Here is a 27,929-nt window from a genome sequence, read left to right on the forward strand (position 1 = left end):
CCTAATGGACAACGAGTGCCTGTTTAAGGTCAAGTGTAAAGTACAAAAACTGCATTCAGTACTCAGGGGAAAAGCAAGAGGGTGACAGCACTTGGAGGTTTTCTGCTCCAAAAAGCAAGAAAACAAACAACAAAACCAAACCAAACAAACAAACAAAAAACTCACAGAGGAAGCAAGGCAAAAACACAAAGCAAAGTTCTAGTTCACAAGCACCTGAGGGCAAACAGGGCTCAGTCCTTGTAGTTTCTTGCCAGAGAAGCTACGCAATCTCTATTTGCCGTGTGTAAAGATGCATCCTCTCCTATTCATAGAAAACATGTTTCATTGTTAAGGTGGCCCAGGTACTCAGAACTTCAAGTCAGAAATAATGAACAAACTTGTATGCATGGCAAAACATGATCAACTTTTAAAACAGTATAGTATTGGGTCTCTAGAGGAGGACTACAGGATTTTATGGTGCTGTGGGGGCAAGCTTTCTTTCACATAGTGTGACTACTGTGTTCCTGCTCTCACCAAGTTAACATCTGCGCATGTTACCTAGCAAAGATGCACTCCCTACCTCACAGGTAGGAAAACCGTGTAACAGATTCTTTATCACTATGCACAACAAAGCCAAATGAACAGCTCCCCCTGAAGAATTAGTTTTATCAGTATCTTAACACCAGTATGTTTAGTACCCCAGTTCACAGAGCACCAAGGTCACACAGGCCTTAGTTTCTTGCCTAATGTGGCTGTACCCTTGTCAATTTACACTTCAAATAATAGAATGGTTTCTCGGTTAGCATCCCATAGATATTTCTTACAAATGAACAAGACAAAACTTTCACTTCTAGGAAAATACTAAAAAGTCTTATGACTTTTATAAACACTGTTGTAAGTTGCTAATGCCACAGCGCCTTATGTTAATGAGGAAAATGGTGAGTTAATTAATGGTTCTGGTATTTCCATATTGTATTACAAGCTTGTGAAAGTTTGTTTAAAGATATATATAGATATAGATACACACACACACACACACACACACACACACACACACACACAGAGAGAGAGAGAGAGAGAGAGAGAGAGAGAGAGAGAGAGAATGTGTGTATATGTATGTACACTGTAGCTGTCTTCAGATACACCAGAAGAGGGTATCGAATCCCATTACAGATGGTTGTGAGCCACCATGTGTTTGCTGGGAATTGAACTCAGGAGTTCTTTCTGGAAGAGCAATCAGTGCTCTTAACTGCTGAGCCATCTCTCAAGGCCCATGAAAGGTTTTCTTAGAAACTTGCAAATGGCCAGCACAAAACTTACAAAATCACATAGGAATAGAGGGTGTGTTAAAATGTTTGAGAAAGGGCCAGGAATAGTGCAGACATCATTAATCTAAAACTTGAAAGACAGAGGCAGGTGGATGTATGTCTATGACTCTGAGGCAAGACTGGTGTATATTTTAACAGGAAAGAATTACAAAAGGGGCAGAGAGCTTAGCAGTCAAGAGCAGTGTTCCAACACCAAATGGGGGAGGAGCTTGAGACGATAGCATACTCTGGCATCTTTAGGTACATATATACTTAATTAAAATAACAACAAAAAAAACATATACAAAACTTTCACTGATCCAACATCGCAGTGATCCCTTAAAAGAACTGTTCATTTGCTGATATTTTAGTCTGGTAATAAAAAAGACTATGAAACGTATTCCAAAAATAAATTCTGGTTTTAATCTGGAGCCATTCCAGCTCTGCACAGCCAGGGCTCCCATATGTTTCAACTGCAGCAGCATATCTTCAAACTCGAATTCAGAGCAGATGTGAGTACCCAGCTGTGCATCAAGCCAGAGATTAAAGGATTTGCAAAAACATAAAACAATGTGATCTAAATACTTTTCTTGGAAAACACTTTTATTTCATAAAACACATAATTTGTGTTATTATGATATGCATGAAGTTATGTTAAAATGTGAATTATAAATTTTTACACTTTTAGTATCTGATGTAGTAAATAACAGTACATACCACACATTATTAAAAACAACAACAACAAAACTCTTTATGGTTAATGGAGTCAGGTTGTCACAGGCCTGTGAATGCCTGAGAATGGTTCGGTATGAAACCCCATTCCTTCTTAGCAATACCAGTTATCATCATCTCTTTTTCACAGTCATTTCCTGACAAGAAGGGAAAACTGCCTCATTAGGCCACAACAATTGTTCAGATTTTTGACTTGGCCTAGATCTTCCTTCCATTTATGCTCACATGGGAATATGCATTAGCTATCCTGCTCACAAAAGATCTAGTTTTTATTAAACATATGATATGTAACTCTGAATCATTAGAGAAATTAAGAAAATAAATTTTTCTAAGGCCACACCTCTATATATGGAGTTCTCCACAGACACTCATGTGATTTAACAGTTACGCTGAAAATGGCTATCCTAAGTCATCATGCACCTCACAAAGATCTTACTGAGTCTGTATTGTGTACTTGTCATTGTTCTAGTCCAATAAAGGCTCATTAACAAGTCAATAGAGAGAGAGATGTGGAAGAGACGGCTCGGCACTCTCCTTGCTCTTACAGAGGACCAGGTTCGCAGCCATCCACAGCTCCAGGCCCAGAGGGTCAATCACTCTCTTCTGAACTCCTCAGGGACCAGGCGTGCGTATACTGCACACATGTACATGCAGGCAAAATACTAATACTTGTTTTATAAATAAAAATAAGTATGTTTGAGGCCAGTTGTGGTAGTACACGCCCTTAATTCTAGCAATCAGGTGGCAGAGGTAGACAGAGTTCTATGAATTCAAGGCCAGCTTGGTCTACATGAGTTCTAGGATGGCCAGGGCTGTGTACAGACTTTGTCATGGACAAATTAAACTGGAATAGATAAACAGACAGACTGATTTATAAAAACTGTAAAATAAGTAAGAACAAGGAAAACAGCAGAGAGGCAAATATGAACTAATCACAATGACATGTTCATGAAAATGTCTGTTAGCATTTCTTCTAGGCTCCGCCCCAGTTACCTGGCAACAGCCAGGAATGCCTGACTAGCTCACTATAAACTGAGCTGTTTGCCACCTCCTCACTCTCTTCCCTCTCTGTCTCCTCTCTATTCTCCTCCCCCCCTCTTTCTATGTGTTCCTGGCCAGCCTCTTCTCTTTCCTCCCTCCCCCTTCTGACTCTTCACTCCATCCTCAACTCCCCTCCCCATGCGCTAAATAAACTGTATTTTACACTATATCCGCCTTATGGCTGGTATCTCAGGTGGAAGATGCCTCAGAATGGGCCTGCAGAAGCACCCCTCGCACCACCTATCATACCACAGCTCTACCAACCAATGTCACTGAAAACTATTATCCTATGGGCTAACTAAAATAATAATGATGATGATGATAATAATAATGATGATGATAATAGTAACAATAATAATTCAAAAGAAGAGCATACATTTAAGAGGGGGAGAGAAAGGGGGAGGAGGAGGAGAGCAGCCGCAGCAGCCACCACCACCAGGGCCTCTAAAGAGAATAGGCCTTGTAGACATTCTAGGTTGCATCGCATTCCACAGCAGCCCCTACACTCTACACTCTGCTTGGGTGGAGAAGCACAGCTTCTCTGCTGCTGAGATCTAGTTATCAAGACAATTTCTCTGCAGCTGCAACTTGAAACTGAGCTCTCTCCCATAAGCTTTGCTTCACAAAGAGATCTTGTTCAAAGCTACGAAGAACTATAGCTTTCTTAACAATATATATGGCAACAAAGACACAGAATCTGGGCACTGCAGAATCACATTCACCATGTACTATACCTGGTAGTGGTGCAGAAATAAAGACACTGGCTGTAAAACAAGTCTCCAATTCTTTCTAGCCAGTTTAGTGGGTTACAGGTGCTCCGATCTCTATACTTGCCATTGCAGTGCATACTCTAAAAATGTCAGCAAAGAGGTCAAGAAAACACAGGCCCAAGTGTCTAACAAGGTTAAAAGCAGAGTCTACACATGCACACTGCTAGTGGAAACTACATCAAAAACTCTGCATAGAGTATAAAACATGGCAGGGTTCGCCTTCTCCCCGGATCCATATATGTATATCATTACCACCGCAGCGCAGCCCACTGGGCTGTCTCCGCAGAGACAGGCCTGTAAGTAAGCTGAGCCCTCCCACCTCCATCCCGCCTAAACTACCAACATTCCAGGGCTGAGATTTGTCTGGTAAGTAAACTTGAGCACTGTGTCCTTTCCAACGTCCCAAAAACCTAGCAGCATTCTAAGAACAGAACACACAAACATCAAGTGTGAGTACCTGTAATTACCCCAATAAAAACATCCATATTATCTCCGAAAAACACAACTATTTAAAAGAAGCCGCTTTTCTAGCACAAAGCACTCAAGTCTGCATCCATCGACAGCAGTTTCTAAGTGGCTAGAATTAAGCTCATAGAACTCAGCTCAGTTCGAGTGACTGCAACTCAGAGCCCAAGCTCGTGGTTGGCCTCTTGGGGGCCAGCACGCACATCTCATTCATTCCTTCCCTCAGCTCAGCACGTCAGCTTGCTTCTCTGTATGATCTGCACGTGGCCAGCGTCCACTTTTCTCTATGTGTCTGTCCAAAGCTTGCCAGGTTTACCAGAACTCTGTCCACACTGAAGCAAGCTTGCTCTGGTGATTCAATGTGAGCTGATTCTAACTCACAAGACTCTGTTCCCAACAAGGTGCCATTCACTACAGGAGGAATGGGGGTCGGGGGAGATGGTGTTTCCAAATAAAAGGACTTTTTACTAACACATTTAAACTTTCAACTTCTATATTAATCAGCTAATCAACAAGCCTAGTATAAAAGGGTTAGTTCAGATTTCCAACATGGAAAGAACCAACCTAGTACCCTCAGCAGTGTGTCAAGCACATGATTATGAAGGTGGTATCTCCATCTGAGCAAACTGAGCCTTCATCCCAGTTGCCACTATGACATTCCACTATTACCTCACAACATAAACTGGGGCCTACTACTAATTAGAATTTTTTAAAAGACAAACAAGAAATTAGGTTAAATTTGTGATAAAAGAGCATTGTCAATAAGAAAACAATATTGAAGATTTTCCATCTCCTCGTGGTATAGCACTGTCCTCTGTAAGCTACTTCTAACTCTAGAATGTACAGCAGTAATAAACTAGACATCACAAGATGTAGGAGGAGAGCCTGTCAGATCACCCTGCACAGCACCTAAGTTCTCCTCCCATCAGATCTTTCTTTTCCCTTCCCACCAATAGACCCTTTCTAAGGTCCCGGGTTCTACCTTGATACAAAGGAGAAAGAATAATGATGGGGAGGGAGGTTTAAGAGGCAAGAGGAATGGGGGGGGGGGGGGAGGGAACAGGGCAGAGACAAGGACCGAGGGAAGAATAACACTAAAGGATATTTAAAAAGACCACATGAAACCTACATGTATCACCACCTACTCAAGGACTCAATTATGAAGAGACACAGTATTCAGACTGGGATGCAGGCCCTGGACAAGCAGATGAGGTGCATATTTTACATCTCAAAGCAGACCTGGCCTCCACGTTCTCCCAGCATCCCTCAGTTCTTACCTGGTACAGGGCATGGCTGGCACACCGCGACCTCTACTTTGACCTTTCTAGCCTCCCCTCCAGAAGAAGCTCTTCCCTATACAGTCCAGACATTTTGGTCCCCTCTCTCCCTCACTCTGCATTTTCTCTCTCCCTGTGTGTGCACACTCTTTCTGTTTCTCTCCCCATTGCAACTTCCCTGGTGCGTTTTCTTGGGACCAGTGAACCCAACCAAAAGCAGCTTCCCAGTAAACCTTTTATACTTTAATTTGGGTTAAATTGGCTCATTTCATCTGTGGAGAACACTTACAACAGACCATAGCAGAGAGATTAGAGTAACACCTTACTAGTCAGTATCAGTATTAATGAAAGGAATATAACCATAAGGTTTATGCCATGTTGGTATACTGTAAAAACAATACCTATGTTTGAAGAATATGAAATGAAAGAAATCAAGTCTCGAATCACTAGTTCCTAGAAATGTAACATGTTAAATAATATGCAGGCATACTGTCACTCAACTGCATCTTGGCCTTTTAGTATAAGATCAAGGGAAAGGTTATTTAGCTCTGGGAATATTACAGTACAAATAAATCAATTTCTTGATTCTTACTGTAAGTGGAAGAGATTTGAACAATTTTAGCAACCTTGTAGATAGCCACCCTAGCATGTACAAAATCTGGCTTTGATCTTCAGTGGCTAACAAAAATTAAAAAGTAAAAATCAATGAAAACTCAGCCACGAAAATCAAGTAGTAGCCCTCATCTGAACTCTGGTTAAAAACGTCCATCTACTTGGTCAGAAATCTTCCTAAACCATCCACAACTATTTAAAAATGTTATTCTCCCTGGGATCCTTGCTCGAGTATTATACCTAATGACATGGGATACTTTCCTCTGCGTTCCAAAGTACTACTGTACTCCTCTTCAAAGAACTAGTTCTAAATTAGGAAATGGATGTCTCCTCTAACACTGAGCACGGTCAACCTAACCTCACGGTGCCATCTCCCTTGTCCAGGGTAAGCAGCAGCCTCCGTGCCTTACAGAGAGGGGGACTTACCAACACAACACACTCACACTGCTAAGTCTTACCAACACACTCATGCTGCTAAATCTTAATACCATTTTAAACTCATCTTCCAATACGTAACTTTTTCAGACAAACTGACTAAATTAGAAGCATTCTAAAAGGCAGCCTGTGCTTGCCCAACACAGCCTCAGCTATCTTATCTGGCTCTGGGTTCAGCTGGACCTCATGAAGACCTACCTGCATAAGCGGCTCAGTGCGCCACAGGCATCCATTCTGAAAGCCCTTGCGTTCAGCATGGTGGTTCTCCATCTTCTAGTGCTGCGACCCTTATGCTGTGGTGACTTATGCTGTGGTGACTCCAACCATAAAACTACTTCCTTGCTACTTCACAACTGTGATCGTGCTATGCTTGTGAATCGTAAATATTTTTTAGAGAGAGGTTTGCCCAAAGGGTCACGACTCACAGGTTGAGAACCACTGCACTAGAGTAAGATAATACAAAACAGTATTTACATAATTTAATTTGACTTAATCAAGTTAAAGCACTGTTTGTACCTATTCTTTCTTTAAAACTCTTTCCAGGAAAATTGCCATAACATATTTCTACATGTCTGGCTTCTCACACTTTAAATCCACCTCAACTGTTAACTTGTATACAGGCAGGTTAAGTTTTACAAATGAATGTAGATTGGCAATGAATGCCAAAACCTTATTTATTAAAGTTTTATTTATAAATATGTATTGTAAAGCCCTCTGGGCCTGGTGTGACGTGGGACCCTATTCAAAAACTTGATGTAGTATTCATTGTTTAGCATCAATGCCTTAGTATACAGTAAACTCTAAAGGTTGGCCATTCCACTGACACAAAAGCGCAGTGGGGTGGGGGATGGGGGTGGGTGTGGGACGCACAACTCTGATTCCAGTACTTGGTAAGTAGATTTTAATAGCACTAGCTACACAGTGAGCTTGAGTTTACAGTGAGTTAATTACAAGAGAGCCTCAAAACATCATCACTAGCAAACACTGTAATCCCAGGCCACGGCAGGAAGACACCTGAGAAAAATCATTAAACAGTGAGTTAAAATCTCAACGGCCATCCAGCAAGCCAAACACTGGTCTGATGGCGACACTTGGGAAGCTAAGGAAACAAGGATGGAAGGATGAGTATGGTGGTCATCAACGGGGAACAGCAGCTGAGGCACATTACCCAAGGTGCTGCTAGAACAGCTTGGCACTGTGGACTCCACTTTCACCCGCTACCCAATCCCCAGCAAATGTGCGGAGGGCGCGGGTGCTCTCTGCAGGTCCGTCCGCAGGCCTCTATCCTACACTCAGGCCTCTGGAGCACAGACACAGCTCTGCCGGCCACCCAGCTCACCTGCCGGCCACCCAGCTCACCTGCCGGCCACCGAGCTCACCTGCGGGCCACCCAGCTCACTTGCAGGCCACCCAGCTCACCTGCAGGCCACCCAGCTCACCTGCCGGCCACCCAGCTCACCTGCAAGCTCGCCTCTCCTTGTTCTCTTGCCTCTCTCAGGCCTCCACCTACACACATCAGCCACCTGACTGTGAGGCTCTAGAATGTTCTTTCCTCTTCTGCCATTTGCAGACGGCATGCCAGACCTCTCAGCCTCCACAGCCCAGTGAGCCCGCCAGAACTGCTCCCTTTCATGCACAAGTATGGACTCACTAGGGACGAACCCATGCGAACGTGTGAGCTCACTCAGGAACTTCAAACAGCCCTTCAGGGGCCTCAAGGAGCACATGACACTGTGGGTCTGCCAGATCAGAAAGCAGGCAAGCTACCCCAGAATGGTAAAGTTCTACCAAGGGGGCACACGAGCCAACGTGAGGCTGAGCGAGCATCAATGTAGAAAAACAGAAAACGCTGCTTGCCATGTGAATACAATCCCTCCCGCGGCCCACGGGCTGCTTTGCTGCCAAGCACGTTGTATTTCTGGCTGATAATTCTTGGCTTTTTGGAATTTCACTCACGCAAACTGCTCTCTTATCTCCTCTCAGATCTTGGCCAAACTCTTGTATTTGCTTTTAATTCAATTTATGAAGTTAAGTTCTTGACCCTATCACGATTTCCTGCCATAGCTGTGGTGGCTGGTCAGACCAAAGGAGCTGGAGATTAGCAACTGCCTCACTGAAAGCTTTTCCTTAAATAACAATGATCAAACTTAAGACGCTGTGCTGTAGAGCCCAAAATAAGACCGTTAAAGTAACCAATACTGAAGATTTGTGGGCAGTATGCAGCACAGCAGTGCAGGGAGCTGGCTCTGGGCCCTACCTAGTCCAGGTAGGATTGTACTACTGAACAGTACACCCTCAGTGCCCAAAATATTTGTAAAGCCCTTAATTTGCCTACTTAGTTGATTAAAATCGGAAAACAAATTGAGAATTGTAAGAGGCAGCTAATGAATAGAGAAAAAAACATTTTGTGTGCTCATTTATCTTTTTTTAAATTTTCATTTGCTAAAAAGCTCACTCTGTGTGTGATGGAGCAGGAGTGGTGGCACATGCCTTTAATCCCAGCACTTGGGGAGGCACAGGCAGGTGGAGCTCTCGTGAGTACAAGCCCAGCCTGGTCTATATAGTGAGTTCTAGGACAATCACTGCTACATGGTGAGACTCTGTCTCAAAAACTAACAAACATCAAGCTGTATGGTGTGATGGGACCCCTGACTCAATCAGGGGTGACAATTTGTGTGGAAAATGAGGGTAATGAATTAAGATACAACACTTCTCCTTTCCAACTACCCAATACCCACATTAAACCAGGGTCAATACTTCACGGAGGTGGACAATAATCTCCCTTTCCCTCAGTGCTGATCAAATTTCTTTCTGTTTATATACGTGATCCTAGCTATGTGTACATAGAGAAAATACACCACGTCCATGAGGAAGGCAGCCCTGGAGGTCTTGGGATGAGGGACCAGGAAAGATATTATCATCCCACAGGGATCGTCTGAGATGTAAGCTAAGGAGAAGCAGTCAAAGGGGGCGCTCTGTTAGCGGCAGTGTTAAACTGCAGGCGGGCACCCAGTTGACGGCTGGTGTGTAACGGACAGCACCACCATATGCAGGATGAACACTCCTTCCATGAAAACGACCCGAAAGGATTCCACACGTGGCCAATCAGCCATGTCTTGACAGTATGACATGTCTGAGAGCTGGTGCTAAGTACTTACAACAGTCGCCAACTCGGTTATTGAAGAAATGACTGAGAAAGACGTTAAATTAAGTATGCCTCTGACATTTCAGTGTTAATGATGCCATTTTCCTATGCACAATATTTTATTTTTTCTGGCTAAATATCAAAAAATGGAATCCCGCCTTACTTTTTGACAAGGCTAATAATAACGAAGACACTTTCCCTCTCTCTTTTCATTACTTTCTTCCTCTTTTGAGTGGCGTACACACTTTTATTTGCTCGTCTATAGGCCCTGGAGGAGCTCTGGCCCTGGTGGTTTTCCACCTTGTTTCCTGACTGTGACTGACTGCTTACATGCCACCGGCAGTTCAGCATCCAACACATTTAACTACGGTTGAAGCCGAAGATGAGCCATCTGCCATGACCTCCAAACTCCACAGGCGTGAGAACGAACCAGCGTAACTGTATAGCAGGGATCTATCACAGTCACCCAGGACACCTTCTGGTAGACATGGACATAATCGAGTACTCATGTTAGCAAGGGACTGCTTACAAAGCGTCCTGTATTGGGGGCGGGGGGGACCTGCGGTCATGGTATACTTCCTAGATACTCAGGAGAACAAAGGCACTGCGAGCAGACCAGTTATTTTAAACAATTTATTGATGCTGATCAAATTTGTTCAAAGAATAATTTTAAAGCTCATTTTAATGCAAATTACCTAAAGCGATTTTAAACTTGATATACACACAACTCACTTCTTAGTCATGAGAATACTTCACCCTGGCAATATATAGTATGTAAAGTAACATTTAGAATCACTAATAGAATTTTTCCACTTAAAAAAACAAAAGTAAAATAAAGCCATCAAGGTAGAAATCAAACAGTGACCCTGGGATGGAAATCTTTGGGACAATTATTAAGTCATCATTAGGGCTCCCATCCATCAGGAGCCGCTTCATTTTTTCCATTTGTCTTCACACATAGACTTAAACATATTATCTAGTGTGCATGCATGTGTGAGTAAGTCAGTCCTCTCCTTACACCTTCGAGACAAGGGCTCTTTGTTGTTGGCTGATGCACATGCCAAGCTGAGTGCTCCATGAGTTTCCAGAGAACTGTCTCTTCTTCCATCTCACTATACAAACAGTGGGATTTTCGAGTGGGTTCTTGGTTGCAAGCTCAGGTTCTCAATTGAGTCATCTTCCCAGACCAAGACATTTAATAAAAGTCAACAGACTGGATATTATGAACAATGCTGTCTCTAAAAAACGGTAAGGCGCCCCTGTTCAAACTAAGACGTCCTTAGTTTGTGCTCCCTTAGGTCACACTGCCCTGGAAGAAGTCACCCATACACACATCAGCAGACAAGAGTCACCCATATAAACCTCATCACACTGGTAAGATTTTGGCATTTAAATAGTTGATGTGTGAACTGGCACACCCATTTGACTGTTCCTGGATAAAGTTCCTACTTTAGGTGGATGGTGGGTACAGTAGTTTAAATATGCTTGACCCCTGGAAAGTGGCACTATTGGGAGGTCACTGCTGGAGGAAGTGTGTCATTGGGGGGATGGGCTTTGAGGTCCTATGCCCAGTGCGGAACAGACCCTCTTCCTCCTATCTGCCTGCCAAAGGCTCAAGATGTAGAACTCTCGGCATGTCCAGTACCGTGTCTGCCTGCACGCTGCCATGCTTCCCGCCATGATGATAATGGACTGTACCTCGGAAACTGTAAGCCAGCCCCAATTAAATATTTTCTTTTATAAGAGTTGCCTTGGTCATGGTGTCTCTTCACAGCAACGAAACTAAGAGAGCAAAGAATAAATTCCAGGGCCTTATGCATGCTACGCAGGCGCTCTGCCACTAAACTGTAATCCCTGCTCCACTGCAGGAGTAAGCACACATTTAAACTGTATTTCCAAAGTCTAGAGACTGAAATCTGTCTTAGATATTGACAGTCTGAATGAACAAGATTGCTTCTGCCCAGCACAGAGTGGTGCTGCTCCAACAGCTACACCCACTGGAAAGGATATGCTTTAGTTACCAAAATGTGTTTGGTGAGATAGACAAAAGGGCGGAAGTAGCAGAAACTTCACTTTTAGCTGAAGGTCTCAATCAGGTCTAACTGCACCATGAGAGAAATGCAAGATGCCAAGGCCAGGGCCAGCCTCAGCTACAAGGCAAATGTGAGGACAGTGGCCTGCACTTGAGAACCCCCTCACTTTTTAAAAAAGGTTCTTGTTTACCTTAAGTCTCAGTGTCACTGGAAACACATCTCAGAACTAGGAAAGGTAAACAATAGAAATAGAGGTGATGGAATCAATGGTTAAGCAAATTTTAACTCAAATATACATTAAAAAAATAGGATAGCTTTCCTAAGGGAAGAATAAAGTTGGACATCACTGCAATGCATGCATGATTGTAGTAGCAGTGTGCCTCTCAGTCTCAGCTCTGTAAACACACACACACACACACAACACACACACACAAACCAACTGTGATTACTTACATTATTAACCCAGCTATTCAGTAACAAACTGCTACCTAAAGTCTGAATGCAGACCCCCCCCTCTCTCTCTCTGTGTGTGTGTGTGTGTGTGTGTGTGTGTGTGTGTGTATTAGTTATTCAGGTATGCCAGAGGTCCATGATGGGAGCCTTCCTCAAATGCTCTCTCTCCAGCTTATTTTTTGAGATAGCCTCTCAACAATTTGACTATAATGACTGGCCACTAAGAGCCCAGGACATGCCAGTACTATCTATCACCTTAGTACTAAGGTTATAAATGTGTACTCAGGGCCAGCCTCATGTGTGGTGGCTGGGATCCAATCCCACACCCTCACAGTTGTACAGCAAACACTTAAATCCACTGACCCTCTGCTGACTACCTAAAATAGAGACTATCCTAAGGTAAAATCTTGTTATCTCAGCTTTGAAATTTTCAGCATAAAAATTCACATAGCATATCTTTCTTGAAAAAAGTGGCCCCAGTCATCCTGTGAGAACAGATGTTAGCACATCATACATATACTTTAATTCTCTCTTATACAACAATTTAGTTTAGAAATAAAATATAGTAACAGACTTAAAAAGGTCAACACAGCACTCTAGTGCAACAGAGGTGTGCTGGTAGACAGCATATGCAGTCTGGATGCCAGGAAAAAGGTCTTTCACTCCTTGGTAGATAAGCAGCCCAAGACTTCACACAATGTAAGATGTTACACAGTTCTCATCTCTGCATTCTCCACTTAATATTCTCAGATTATAACTGAACTTAACAAACTACTTAAGCAAGTATGTTTTGTCTTCTCACTCCCATTATTACTCAGTTCTATATTTTTCTCTACCCCAGTAGTCCAGAGCTAAGAGTAGACAGAAGACTACTGTCAATGAATCATTTGACCTATTAATAAATTTATTTCAGTTGTGAGAACTGAATAAAACTTTCACTAACAAAGTAACCTGATTGAGACATCTCTCCCTACTAGTCTTTAGTTTTGGTAACATTTTATGAAAACTTTCAGACATACACAAAAACTAAAATGCTCGCAAAGCTTCAGCATTTCCTGACATTTAATACCAAAGCCATGGTAGCCATGTGCAAGCCCACATTCAAACTTTAAGCTGAATCCAGGCTGCTAGACAGGCAGCCTAGTCCTTCTGCTGTTCAGCTCTCACGGCAGGCTCACAGTAGAGTGTTCTCCAGTCTTCACCACCATAGGGTGGGGACAGCAACACCCATCACCAGAGCTCAGAGCACAGCGAGGGACCTCACTCCTTCCCAATGTGTTACTCTATTACAGTGTATAAATTTAACACCTTTCTGACTCCTGTGGTAAAGAAGCCTGTTCCTGGGCTACAGTCACTTGCTCTGGCTCCTGCTGGCTTGGATTTGTCCCAAAGGTATTTTCAGGGTTCATTTTCTGAACCCTGGTTGTCCAGAAACTGCAGTGGTACTTGTAGGAGGTCTGTTACATAGGAGCCACTGCTCATTCTCCCTAATTAAAGTCTTCTACTACCTATAAAACATATATGGTCATACCACAAATGACATACCTTCTTATTTTCAATCCTTAATATTTTGATTAAGTTACTTCCAGTTTTAAAAGCTGAGATACAAACCCTGCTGGCATACACCTGACTCCTATACCTAGGAAGCTGAGAAGGGAGGATCACTATCATCTGAGCCCAGCCTAGCCTGAGCAACAAAGTGAGACCCCTGCCTCAAACTTAAACCTTACTCAGGAGGGAAGAAACAAAAGGGCCAAACTAAATCATGAAATGCAGGCAATAGAAACTAGAGAGTGAGAGAAAATACCCAACCCAGAGAGTTGCTGATGTGGCCCCATAAACTCTGTATGAACCAACACACTCATCCAGAGATGTGCCCATGAACACTAATGCATCAATTGCGGTAGGACCTTTGAGATCCTGAGGAGCCCCTCAGGGGACCAGCGGAGCCAGTAAGCTCCAAAGGCTAGTAGATACTACTCACTGCCAATGGCTAGGACTGAGCCCAGATTCCATGCCTACACATCTTCATTGCCTATTATAATTTCTGAAATTTAAGCCAAAATTTAAATTAACACTGTCTAGAGATGATGGAACTCCAAACTACTCAACATACAAACGACAGGGAGCAAGGGACAAGAGTAACAAATGCTAAGACACTAGTGCAAAGCACAATCAACAACAGTCAGGACAATATGTCACCAACAGTGTTCAACCATCCTTCTACAGCAAGTCCTGAATATCCCAACACAGCTGAAGCACAAGAAAATAACCGTAAAACCCACGTTATAAAGATGCTAGGGGTCCTTAAAAAAAGGAAAAGAATAAATCCCTTAAAAAGAAAAGACTTAAAAAAAAGTGAAGGAAATAACTAAACCCCCGTTTAAAAAAGAAAGAAAAAGAATTAAATGAAATGAATAAAACTGTTCAAGGCCCAAAAATGGAAATAGAAGCACTAAAGAAAACACAAACTGAGGGAATTCTGGAAATGAACAATCTAGGTGAGTGAAGAGGAACTGCAGACACAAGTATCATCAACAGAATGTAAAAGGTAGAAGAGAAAATCTCAGGGGTTAAAGACACAATAGAAGAAATACATACATTGGTCAAAGAAAAAGTTAAAGCTAAAAAAAATTCCTGACCCAAAACATTCAGGAAATATGGGACATTATGAAAGAATAATAGGAATAGAGTAAAGAAAAGAATCCCAACTCAAAATGTCCAGAAAATATTGTTTAACAAAAGTCGTAGAAGAAAATTTTTCCTAACCTATAGGACATGCCTATAAAGATACATGAAGCTAACAGATTGTACCAGAAAAGAAAGTCCCCCTGCTACATATTAATTACAACACTAAACACACAGAACAAAGAATACTAAAAGCTGCAAGAGAAAAGGGCAAGTAACATATAAAGGCAAAATACCTGACTTCTCAACTGAGACTCTAAAAAGCCAGAAGGACCTCACCAGAAGTCCTGCAGACTCTAAGAAACAAAAGATGCCAACCCAGATTACTATAACCAGTACAATTTTCAATCATCATAGAGGGAGGAAACAAAATCATAAAGTTAAATTTAAACAATATCTGTCCACAAATCCAGCTCTACATAAGGTATTAGAAGGAAAGCTCCAACCCAAGTATTAACTACACCCACAAAAATAAAAGCAATAATCTCACACCACCAAATCCCAAAGAAGGAAAAGATGGACACAGACACACACAGATACCTATACCACCACCACCACCACCACCACCACCAACAACAACAACAACAACAACAACAACAACAACAACAACATAACAAAAGTTAACACTCTCTGGTTACTGGTATCTTTCAATATCAATTGCCTTAATCCCCGAATAAAAAGACACACACTAACATTTCAATGTGAAAACAGGAACCATCCCTACACATATCAATGTAAAAACAGGAACCATCCCTACCTCAGAGTAAAGGGTTGGAAGAAGATATTTTTAAGCAAATGCACCTAAGAACCACACTAGTATAGCCATTATAATATCCAATAAAATAGACTTCAAATCATAGTTAATTAAGAGACTGAGAAGGATATTTCATACTCAAAGGAAACATCAACCAAGATGATTTTTCAATTTTCAACATATATGCCCCAAACACAAGGACACCAATGTTTGTAAAGGAAATACTACTAAAACTTAAATCATACATGCATCCTCACACCTAGTACTGGCAGACTTCAATACACCATTCTCAACAATGGACAAGTCATCCAGATAAAACCTAAACAAAACTATCATGAACCAAATAGACCTGATAAATAGCAAAATGTTTTACCCAAACAGAAAATAATACACACTGCTAGCACCACACAGACCATTCTCCAAAATTTACCATGTACTCAGTCACAAAGCAAGTCTTAGAAGATACAATAAAATTGACATAACCACCTGCATCCCATCGGATCACCACGGATTAAAGTTGGATTTCAACAACGGAAATAGCAGAAAACCTTCAAACTCATGGAAACTGAATGATTTGAGTCAAGGCAGAAATAAAGAAATTAAAGACATCCTAGAATTCAAGAAAAATGAGCACACAGCATACACAAACTTAAGGGACACAATGAAAGCAGCTCTAAGAGGGAAATTCATAACACTAACTGCCTGCATAAACAAATCAAAAAGATCAAATGCTAGCAACTCAAAAAAAAGCACGCCAGAAAGTGAGATCAAAAACAAAACAAGCACAGCCAAGAGAAATAGATGTCAAGAAATAACCAAACTTAGGGCTGAAAATTGAAACAACGAGAATAATATAATAAAGAATCAATGAAACCAAGAGTTGGTTCTTTGAGAAAACTCAATAAACCTTTATCAAAACTAAATACAATGAGAGAGAGAATATCCAAATCAACAAAATCAGAAAAGGGGGACGGACATAACAAAAGCCACCTAGGAAATCCCAAAAATCACTTGGTCATACTTCAAAAACTTGCACTCCACAAAACTGGAAAATCTCAAAGAAACAGATCATTTTCTTATTAAATACTACATATTAAAATTAAATCAATTTTAATGATAAGATTACATACATACAGATAAACAGCTTAAGTAGACGTATAACCCCTAAGGATTTAGAAGTAGTTTTTTAAAAGTCTCTCAAACAAACAAAGCTCAGGGTCAGATGGTTTTACCAAACTTTGAATGAGCTAAGGCAATACACTTCAAATTATTCCACAACATACAAACAGAAATAATAGTGTCAAATTCATTTTAAGAGGACAAAGTTACCCTGATACCCAAACCATCCAAAAATTAAACAAAGAGAAAATTAAAGGCTAATTTTCCTTATGAACATAGATACTAAAATACTCAATAAAATACTACTCATACACTGAATCCAAGAATACATCAAAAACATCATCCACAATGACCAAGTAGGCTCCATCCCAGAGATGCAGGGACGAATCAGCATAGGAAAATCTATAAATCTAATCTACCATATAAACAAACTGAAAGAAAAGGAAAGACCACATGATCATCTTATTCGATATCAAAAGATCTTTGACAAAATCTAATATCTCTTCATGATAAAAATTTTGGAAAGATTAGGGATAAAAGGGACATACCTAAATATAAGAAAGGCAATTTACAGTAAGCCAAGGCAACATCAAATTAAATGGAGAGAAACTCAAAGCAATTGTACTAAATCAGGAACAAAAACAAGGCTGTCTACTCTCTCCCTATGTATTCAATATCATGCCTGAAGTTCTAGCTGAAACAATAAAACAACTGAAGAAGATGGAGAGGATACAACCTGGAAAGGAAGACGTCAAAGTATCGATCGTATCAACCCTGAATATTCTACCAGGGAACCCAAACAACTAATAAACAACTTCAATTAAATAAAAAAAAAAAAAAAAAAAAGTAGCCCTGCTAAGCAAAAATAACATATGAGCTGGGAAAATACAAAAACAATAACAACCCCTCCCCCCAGAAAAAGGTAAACAGACCATTTCCCAATTGCCATAAATAATATAAAATATCTTGGGGTAACTCTAACCAAGCAACAAACAAAAACAAACAGAACAAAACAAAAACCATTCCTAATTTCATGTTGTACTACAAAGCTATAGTAATAAAAACAGCATGCTATTGGTTAAAAAAAAAAAAAAAAAAAAAAAAAAAAAGACAGGATGACCAATTGAATTGAAATGAAGACCAAGACATCCTCCTGACACCTCTGGCCACCTGACATTTTGATAAAGAAGCCAAAAATACCCAATGGGGGTGAAGTGAGGAAACCAGCTTCAACAGATGACACTGGTCATACTGGATGTCTGCATGTGAAAGAATGCAAAGAGATAAGTGTTTATCATCTTTTACCAAACTCAAGTCCAAGTGGATCAAAGACCTGAATATAAATAAAACCACATACACTGAACCAGACAGAAGAGAAAGTGTGGAGCAGCCTTGAATGCACTGGCACAGGAGACAACTTCCTGAATAGAATAATGATAGCACAGACACTAAAACAATTAATAAACTGAAACTGAAAAGCTTCTGTAAGGCAAAGGGCACTGTCAATAGGACCAAACAGCAGCTCACAGAATGCCAAAAGATTTTCACTAACACCATATCTGATAGAGGACTAACACCCAAACTACATCAAGAACTCAAAACACTAGATAGCAACAAACCAAATAATTAAAAAATGGGATACAGCTCTAAGCAGTGGATTCTCAACAGAAGAAACTCAAATGGCCCAGAAGCACTTAAAGCCATGCTCCTCACCCAGAGTCATCAAGGAAATGCAGATCAAAACTACAATGAGATTCCATCTTAAAATTGTCAGAATGGATAGGAGAGGGCATGCCTAAATCTATGGTGGAGGCAGTAACACTGGTGTGTGCACTGTGACATGTACTGTGACGTGCACTGTCACATGACAGGAAAAGATAGATGAGAAATCTATATTTGAAAGAAATTTCCATCCCTATTATGTGGCTAGAAGCAACACTTTTTCAAATATTTGATGACTATTAGGCCTATTGTTTTTACACAGATGCACTAACAGGAAGAGGCCTGGCGTGCGGTGCAGGACTGTAATCCCTGCATGCAGGAAGGAGAGGCAGGGCAGCTCTACAAGCTGGAGGCCAGAGTGCTCTGGAGAACAAGTCTAGGCTGGCTAGGGTGACTCTTGTCTCAAACACCACCACCAGCAGCAGCAGCAGCACCATAACAACAAGAGCAACAACAATGCCCAAATACTCCTTTTTAGACACCAGGATGTGGTGGCTTACTAGCACTCGGGCCATTCTCCGCTGAAATGTGACCTCGAGGCTACCTAGGATAACAAAAACTCCTGTCTCTAAAAACCTAAAACAAAACAAAAAACATGACTTCAACTTCCCCAAAATGAGACAAACCGACTGACCAAACTAGAACCAACCTTTTCTCCAAGGAACATACCTAGGGCCAAAGACACCCAGCCAAAGACTGACGGCCAAAGGACGGAAACAATCTCACAGGAGAGCAAAGACTGAAAACAGGTGGCGCAGCTCCTTGGACAACTCTAGTCAGAGACAAGAAATGTCACAAGCTTAGGAAAAGGAACAATCATCAAGCTGTAACAACTGTAAATACAAATCTACCAAACCTTAAGACTTCAATGTCAACACAGAACACAGAACAACAAACAAACCAGAACAGAAAAGGTCAGATAGGTCCTGATGTAAGATGAATGGGGGGGTCTCAATGCTCCCAATTCACATTCTTAGATGGGAGAATCCAGACTGAAAATCAGCAAAGAAAACCAGGCGCTAAACTATAGCATTGATAGAGTGTGTGCAACTACTACCTACGGCAGAGTGAATACAACAGAAACAAAATCGGTCTCCTCAACAGCCAAGGAAAACTTAACAGACCCCATTCGAGGCCACAAACCAACTATGACAGAATTCATAATTAATGCATAATTAATACAAAAGTAATGACTGCTCTTATCCATCAGATCAACATGCAATAAAATTAAAAATCAACTACTAGAAAACTAAAGAAACTACAGGAATACATGGAGACAGAAGGGCACCCGAGATGACCACTGAGAGCCTCAGCAAGGCCAAGAGGCTCTAGATCCCAGTGTGCCACCATGAGAGAGAGACAGCTAAGGCAGTTAGTTCTTAGAGGGGAGGTTACAGCTCTGAGAGCTTACTTGGGGAGGGGATCACAAGTAACCTAACAATGCACTCCAACGTCTTGGAAAACAAGAGTTAGAGAAATCAAAAACAAAAACAAAAACAAAAAACAAAATGTCAGGTATTAAAAGGTGGTATTAAAAGATCAAGGCGGAAATTTGTGAAACTGAGGCTAAAAACAACCATACATCCAATCAGTCAAACTGCACTAATTCTTTGAGAGGGGGAAAAGGAAACCACAAAGAATAACAAACTAGCCAGAAGAAGAAAAAAAAAAAGAAAACAAATATATTTAGTGGTAAAGGGGTGAGGATAGGGTTACTATTGCTTTCATTTTAATAAGCCAATCTTTTAGGAATCCTGTAAACATTTATACTCTTAAAAAAACACCCTACATGGAATGGGCAAGTTTCTAACCCATGTAGTACCTTCCAGAATTAAAATGATAAAAAAAAGCAACTTGGTATCAGGGCTACTGAAAGCTTCTCAACAAAGAACAGTCCACATTCATATGGCTGCACTGGCAAACTCTACCCAACTCATGACTTCCTCATACTTCCCTGGGAGAGAAGGCATTGTCATAGCTCACACTAACATTCAGGACAGACGTGTGCCAGAGCTCTCCCATCCTACCACACAGGACTGACTCATTCTACAACAGTGTTACACTGATACCCAAACTGAATAACTTCACAGAGTGAGCCACAGACAGCTTCCCCAATGAACACATATGGAAAAACTCTCATAAAACTCTTACAAATAAAATTCAAGAATACATTAAATCACAGCCAAAGTTGATTTTACCCTAGAGATGCATGTTGGCTCGACATACACAAAACTCTAAGTGCAACTCAGCACATGAAGAGAATCAAGGGCAAAACCCCTTCATTTATATAAAAAAAAAATTTTACCAAGAATCAGAAGGAGTATATCTCAGCCCAACACAACAAATCTATGGCCAGCATTATACTAAATGGGAGAAAAACTGTTTCATCTCAAATCTGAACTGAGACAAGAAACCCTATTCTCTCAATTCTTATTCATCATGGTGCTTTGAGTCCTTCCTAGAGAACTAAGGCAGAGGAAGACACAGAGGCACACACAAACACAAACACAAACTCTGGAAGTCTTACCCAGGTTGCTCTTTCAGGATGATGAACTCCTGGTGTGCAGTGCCTGGACACACCATCCAACTCTGCAGAGTATCTGGACAATTCCATACAAAGGAAGGCTGTGTGCAGGGGGTTGGGTTGGGCTAGGCTGTGTCTCTGCCACAAATCATTTAGGAAATGCTGAGCAGAACTAACCTGCCTTTCTTAGAGCCTGTCCACATAGCAAAAAAGAATGGGGCTCATATGCTCCCCCAAAACCTCCACAAATTACTCTTCAAAAGACAGCCAATATTTGCAGCCTTTCCTTCCCTTTCTACACTTCCCCACCAGAACATTTGATGTACTTGAAAACAAACAGTTATGATTAAGCATTCAATACTATAGAAACTAATAGGCCTAAAAGAGCCACCCTTTTAGCTCAGAAGAAGTCTTGTTAAATGAAATAAGACTTTACATTGATTGTTGTGGAATGACTATAGAATCAGAATAACAACCAAAAAATGGGGCTAAAATACTGATGGCACAGGTTCACAAACTTATCAGTGAAGCAAGATTACTCTTGAAACATTTAAAGAAAAGGACCTGCATAGAGTCTTCATAACACCTTCTGGCAGAGATGTCAATCAGAAGAACCATGGTAACAATCTCAGCTGATTACAAGGTGCTTGAAAATGCCCATTTTACACAAAAACACACATGCAAACCAAGTTTGTTTTTTGTCCAATGGGTAATCTGCCTGCAAGCATCTCTGTCCACATGTATGCCTGGTAGGTACCCAAGGAAGCCAGAAGAGAGCGCGAGACTACTACTTCTTTAGCCCCTATACCTACACTTCTAAAGCTAAACAAACCTTAGCTTGTTGTTTCTTTTTCCTCTTACAGCGAAAAACCAAGACTATATACCACACCAAGAAATGGTACCCAATCGAAAATGTAACCAAATACTAGACATGAACCAAATGCAGCCAACCAAATGCTCATGCAGGATGTGGTGCTCACACAAGAATCACCTAAATACTAACGAAATGGAGACCTCAAGGTCTGTCTTCCCAGCACTCAGAAGCCCAGGAAGCAAATGTGCCAGGTCAGTGTGATGGCACAGTGAGGTCAAGGCCAGCCTGAGCCAGAGTGAGACACACACACACACACACACACACACACACACACACACACACCAATTTCAAAACCTAACACTAAACTCACTGGTAAACCAGCGGGACACGGAGAGGCGGAGATGACACCGCACTCATCCCTTTCCAGACAACAGAGGAGCAGTGGCTCCTGGTGTCCTGGAGAGTGAGCTGTGCTCTGGAGGGGCGGGCAGTGCACTGTAACCTCAGCACTAGAGAGCTGAGAAAGGAAAACTGAATTGAAGGCCATCCTGAGCTATACACGTGCATATATACATACACACATACATAGATTTTTATCTCAGAGAACCAAATTCTATGTTTAATATATTTAATTACATGTCATTTTATTATCTTATTATTCACTATTAAATATAATTAAAATACTGGATAAAAATTAACATGATTGTTAACCTTAATTATATATTATATTATTAATATGTAAGCAATATAGCAATTACTATAGTCAGCATTAGCTATGATTAATATGATTACTAATTAACATATTGGTGAGTTTCTTCCTTTATAGTCTTATTTTTAAATATTTCCTAATTTATTATGTATATTACATGCATAAGTATACAAAATAATCAAGTTTATGTAAACTTCACTAAGTTTTTTTTTTCATCATGAAAATACTGGCAAAGGAGTTGTATTTTAAAAATAAAATGCTAAATTTGTATCAGAAACACTGTATCACACACATACATTGCTTCCCAAGAATCAACCCACTTCCTGAACCCAATGCTGTGGCTTCACTTCTGCTTTGTACTGAAAGCAAACAGGACTGACGTGGGGACCAGGGACATGCAGAAAGATGATGGATGTTAAAACTGTCTTGTTATGAGATAGCATATCAATGTCTACTACCATCATTTCAAAGACTGCAAAGTGACCTTGAAAAGGCTCTTCCTTTAGCCAAGAAAATCTGACTGACATCAGTAATAATAAAACCACAAAGCAATAAATATGTCAAATGTTCAAATCCACAAGCACACAGTAACATTTAAACAAACCCTACCATCTAGGAACTTGGAGAACAAGTATTTAAAAACCAGTAAGGAAAGGAAAAAACAAACAAACAACGTGCATGCCTCTCCTGTACAAGCCAGGACATGAGAGGTTTTCTTTGTAGAAACATTAATGTTTGTGCACACTCATGGAGCAATGAATTTGGCACCCAGGCCGTGAGCAGCCGTAACTATTAGATGCTTCTTCGAGTGAATCCTTCCTAGGCTTCTGCGTAATAAGCAATGAGACCAAAATAACATCAAACCCTTGGACCTAGCTGTTGATTTGCAGAAAATACAAGAAAAAGATGAGCATTTCCCCCAAGTGATACAATTAACAAAACAGAGCAGGGGAAACTTTACAGACAGATAGAAAGGGATAATTAAGTAAACTGCACAGCCACTAGGCATCTTGTCGCTGTTCTATTAAAAACATAAGAAATTCAAGAAACTTAAATGGCTATTAAAAACTGTCAACATCTCACACCTATGAGAAAAGCAACATCTGGACCACAGTATGGAAATTCTCAAAAATGCAAAACTAAAATACCTGCATGCTCCAAAAAGCCTGCTCAGAAATCCAAAAAGAACTTCTTAAAATCTGACATCAAGATCTCACATAACTCTACTATGAATAAACCAAAGCAGAAGCAATCCAAATGCCCACAAAGCAAAACACTAATCAAAGAAAAATATGCATAAAATGGTTTCTTCAGCCTCTGAAAATAAGCAAGGAACAGTACAGGCATGATGGTGCACGCCTTTACTACCAGCATTGAGAGGAAACAGACAGGAGGATCTTGTGGAGTCCCAGGCCAACCTGGTCTGCATATCCAGCACCAGGCCAGCAAGGCTAAATGAGACCCCTTCTCAAAAACTGGAAAGGCAAATAAGATAGAGGAAATCATGCCACTGACTTCAACATGGATGGACTTCCAGACACCATATATAGACACTGAAAGAAGACAATCAGAAGAGACAAGTATTGTCAGGACATTGCTTCCAGAAGGGCGCTAACTTACTAACTTACTCATATCCAGAGAAAAGGAAGTGAGGGAGATTCAGGGCTAGACGGATTTCTACGAGCGCCCCACCCCTGCGGCATGGACAATGGGGAAGACAGCGCCTGTTTTGTGGTTCCAAATATGAAGGTAACATGTATTTACATTCCTTCTCAAATGAAAAAGTTAACGCCAGTTTAAGGCAGAAGACTGATATTGTAATTACATAGGCATATGCAACTTCTAATACTGAAATATTTAGAAATAAAACTGGTGTGTTAATGACCACAATAATCAGGCAGCAGGGCACAGCAGGGCACAATTCGTCAGAAAGAACATTTGTAACAGGGTCCATGGGTGGGAGAGGAGCTATAACTTTTTTCTCTAATAGATGTTTGAAACAAAAGAGTAAAAATCATCACATAACCTGTTAACCAATGAGTCTAGCTAACATGATGAGAATTCCAGAGAAAAATAGAGGAAAGCTGTCAGTTTTGGTCATGTGAAGTGCATTCTAAGAGGTAAGGCAACGTAAACCCAATGTATGGTCCAGGGAGTGGCAAAGGGGTCACCATTCCCAGGGTTTACATTGCTCACGAGGACCAGGCCCTCACCGAACACCTCACCTGCACATGAAAACTTCAGAGGAAAACAAGTAACAGTCTCTTCCTTACACTAGAAAAAGAAATGACTGGCATGCGTGTACCCTGATAGCTAAGTGACGAGGGCAGGAAAAGCAAGTCACTGGACAGAAGGAAGCTTCACGACCAGGGCAGGACAAGCAAGCTTAGCACACTCTTCATAGCATGCTCAGCTTAAAATTCAGTAAATAGTGTATGTCTGTAATTTCCTATTTAATATTTTCAGATCATTGTTGATGTAATAAAGGTAATAATAAAATCTCAGCAAGTATAAATGTGGGGTATGAGAAACTGCCATTCACTCTACTATTTATTCATCCCCAAACACACAACAGCCAAATAGGAATACAGTTTAAAAGGCTCCAGTGGGTGGTAATGGCTGCTGGGGTTGGGGATGTCCTTTCTCTTCAGAAGTGTAGCCACTGGAAAGCTGTCTCTGCTCCAGCAAATAACCCTACACCCATTCACCAAAATATCCATGATTAAGCCATGGTTAATGCAGTGGTGCACTCACACCTTCAGTCCCAGCACTCAGGAGGCATAGGCAGGCTGATCTCTCTGAATTCTGTCAACCTAACCTAACAACAGTAAGACCCTGTGTCAAACAAAGAAAAAGAAAGAGGGGGTGTGGGTGGCACATGCACATGTTAAAGGAAGGATTATTCCAGTAAGGGGTGGAGGTTAAGAGAGGAAACTGAAATGGATGCTAAAATGCATTATCCACACAAATTATCAAATAAATTTTTAATTGAAAAAAATTCTAAGACAGAAAGCAAAGGCACCCCAAACACACAATTTTAAAGTAAGATAAAATCATTCTGAATTTTAGTTTCTGAGATCACTTAACGCATAGCATGAATAAATCTTAGGAATATTTTTTTGGGTTTTTTTGTTGTTTTTTTTTTCCCCCAAGGCAGAGTTTCTCTGTATAGTCCTGGCTGTCCTGGAACTCACTCTGTATACCAGGCTGGCTTCGAACCCAGAAATCTGCCTGCCTCTGCCTCCCAGAGTGCTGGGATTACAGGCATGCACCACCACCACCCAGCAAATCTTAGGAATTTAATACAACTCTACTATTGAATTACCACAAATCACCAAGCAGGAAATGTGGTCATTTTTAACATAACAGCTGAGATTTGTAATTCAAAATTAAAGACTTCTAAACCTTTCTAAAGAGGTAAAGGTGTCTTTCTCCTAAAGTTAACCACTAAATAAAAATGTAAAATAGGATCCATTTAGCTACATATTAACTAGTAACATCAGGATAAGTACAATGTCCTAAAACTCAGTAAAATGATGCACAAAAATAAAGGAATTATTACTATCAATATCAGATTTTTATCAAGAACACTAATTCTACTCACAAAATGTAATTCATTTTACAAAAGATCATATTTACATCGTATTTTTGTCTTGATGTGGAGGTCTGGATGAGAGTGGCCTCGCCAGTTCCCTGACTCAAGTGGTTGTCTCAGCGTGTGAGCTCTCAGCCACTGTGCCAACCTGACCACTGCCATGCTCCCTATCCTGACGGTCACGGACTCTAACCCTGCAGAACCGTGCACCCCATGAAATGCTTTCTTTTCTAAGTTGCCTTAGTCTGGTTGACTCAGCAAAACCATAAAAAACTAAGACACTAGGTAACATAAAAATTACAGGAAAATGACAATCTTCACTTATTTATTTATGTACATAAGTACACTGTTGCTCTCTTCAGAGACACCACAAGAGGGCATCAGATCCCGTTACAGATGATTGTGAGCCACCATGTAGTTGCTGGGAATTGAACTCAGGACCTCTGGAAGAGCAGCCATCTCTCCAACCCGAGAATCTTTAAGATAGGGTTCCTTTTGCTAAAAATTCTAAACTATTGAGCTTTCTGCGATTTTTGGGGAAATTTTTAATTCTCAAGTCTCTAAAAGAACAAGACCAGGCACAGCTATAAAGCACTAACCTAACATGGGGCAGGAGAAAAAGGAGAGGCGCCTTACCATTGGCAGTGCATTGATGTGAGGATGTGCAACTGGATATCCAACCACCAATCACAAGTCGCTGAGGCTGAGAAAAGGAAAACAGTTTCAGTTCCCAAATTCGATTTAAGATTTCCCATACCAAGCATGTTCAAAATACTCATTTATTTATACAAGTCTTCAGTAGTGAGACTGAAGTGAGACTGTCCTGCACATCCGTGTCACAAACAGCAGCAAACACTGCATGCCTATATTCCTGAGAGGCTAATGCAGCTACGAACCATCATCTGAGGAACATGATGTGTGACCTCCCCAATTCAGCTCGATCCCAGAGAATGCACAATTGCATTAGAGTTCGTCAGACACGACCACGAGCCCTGAAAATGATGCGAACTTCATTCTATATATTTTGATGAGGCACATTTAACTGGCTTGGGAACTGTTTTAATCACATGACAGGTGCTAATCTCAGACTTTACATCTTCCAGGCTTTCCCTACGGTTCTGGTGAGTGACTCCCAGCACCCCACACCAATGCAACATCTGCAACAGGAAAGCCATGTCTGTTCTGCCCAACAAAGCTTGTCTGTTTCATGAATCTTATTTATTAATTGCTGATCTTACTGCCTATGCTATCTACTGGTGTTCTGTTCAGGAAGTTATTTCCCTGTGTTCCTCACTTTCTCTTCTATCAGGTTCAATGTATCTGGTTTTATATTAAGGTCTCTGATCCATGTGGACGTCACTTTTCTGCAGGATGACAGAAATAAATCTATTTACATTCTTTTTATACGAAGATATCTAATTGGATAGTTTGGCTAGCACTATTTGTTAAAGATACTTTCTTTTTTTCTCTTAAATAATTTTGGCTTCTTTATCAAAACTCAGGTGTCCACGGCTATGTGAATTTTTGTCTGGGTCTTCAATTTGATTCCCCTGACCAACTATCTGTTTTTATGCCAATACCAAGTAATTTTTATTACTATAGCTCTGTAGTACAGCTTGAAATCAAGAATGATATTTCCATAAGTTTTTTGTTGTTATTGTTTTTGTTTGTTTGTTTTTGTACAGGATTGTTTTAGCTATCCTGGGTTTTTTGTTTTTCCATATAAAGTTGAGTATTGTTTTCAGTTGTTCTGTA

The 27,929-nt window shown here is 40.8% G+C and overlaps 1 protein-coding gene across 5 annotated transcripts in view; it reads right to left on the bottom strand.

Moving 5' to 3' along the window:
* Tbl1xr1 (TBL1X/Y related 1) overlaps positions 1-27,929 on the bottom strand; it is a 143,176-nt gene that overhangs the window by 41,228 nt on the left and 74,019 nt on the right. For all 5 annotated transcript variants that reach the window (XM_052180736.1, XM_052180735.1, XM_052180739.1 and 2 more), the window contains one exon: positions 26,811-26,877. Coding sequence is in view for 1 of the 5 variants with exons in the window: in XM_052180735.1 (XP_052036695.1) it covers positions 26,811-26,877 (67 nt within the window). In the remaining 4 variants the exon portion in view is untranslated. The remainder of the gene's footprint in view (positions 1-26,810; positions 26,878-27,929) is intronic.

This window comes from Apodemus sylvaticus, chromosome 4, assembly GCF_947179515.1.
Source record: "Apodemus sylvaticus chromosome 4, mApoSyl1.1, whole genome shotgun sequence".
Lineage (NCBI taxonomy): Eukaryota > Metazoa > Chordata > Mammalia > Rodentia > Muridae > Apodemus > Apodemus sylvaticus.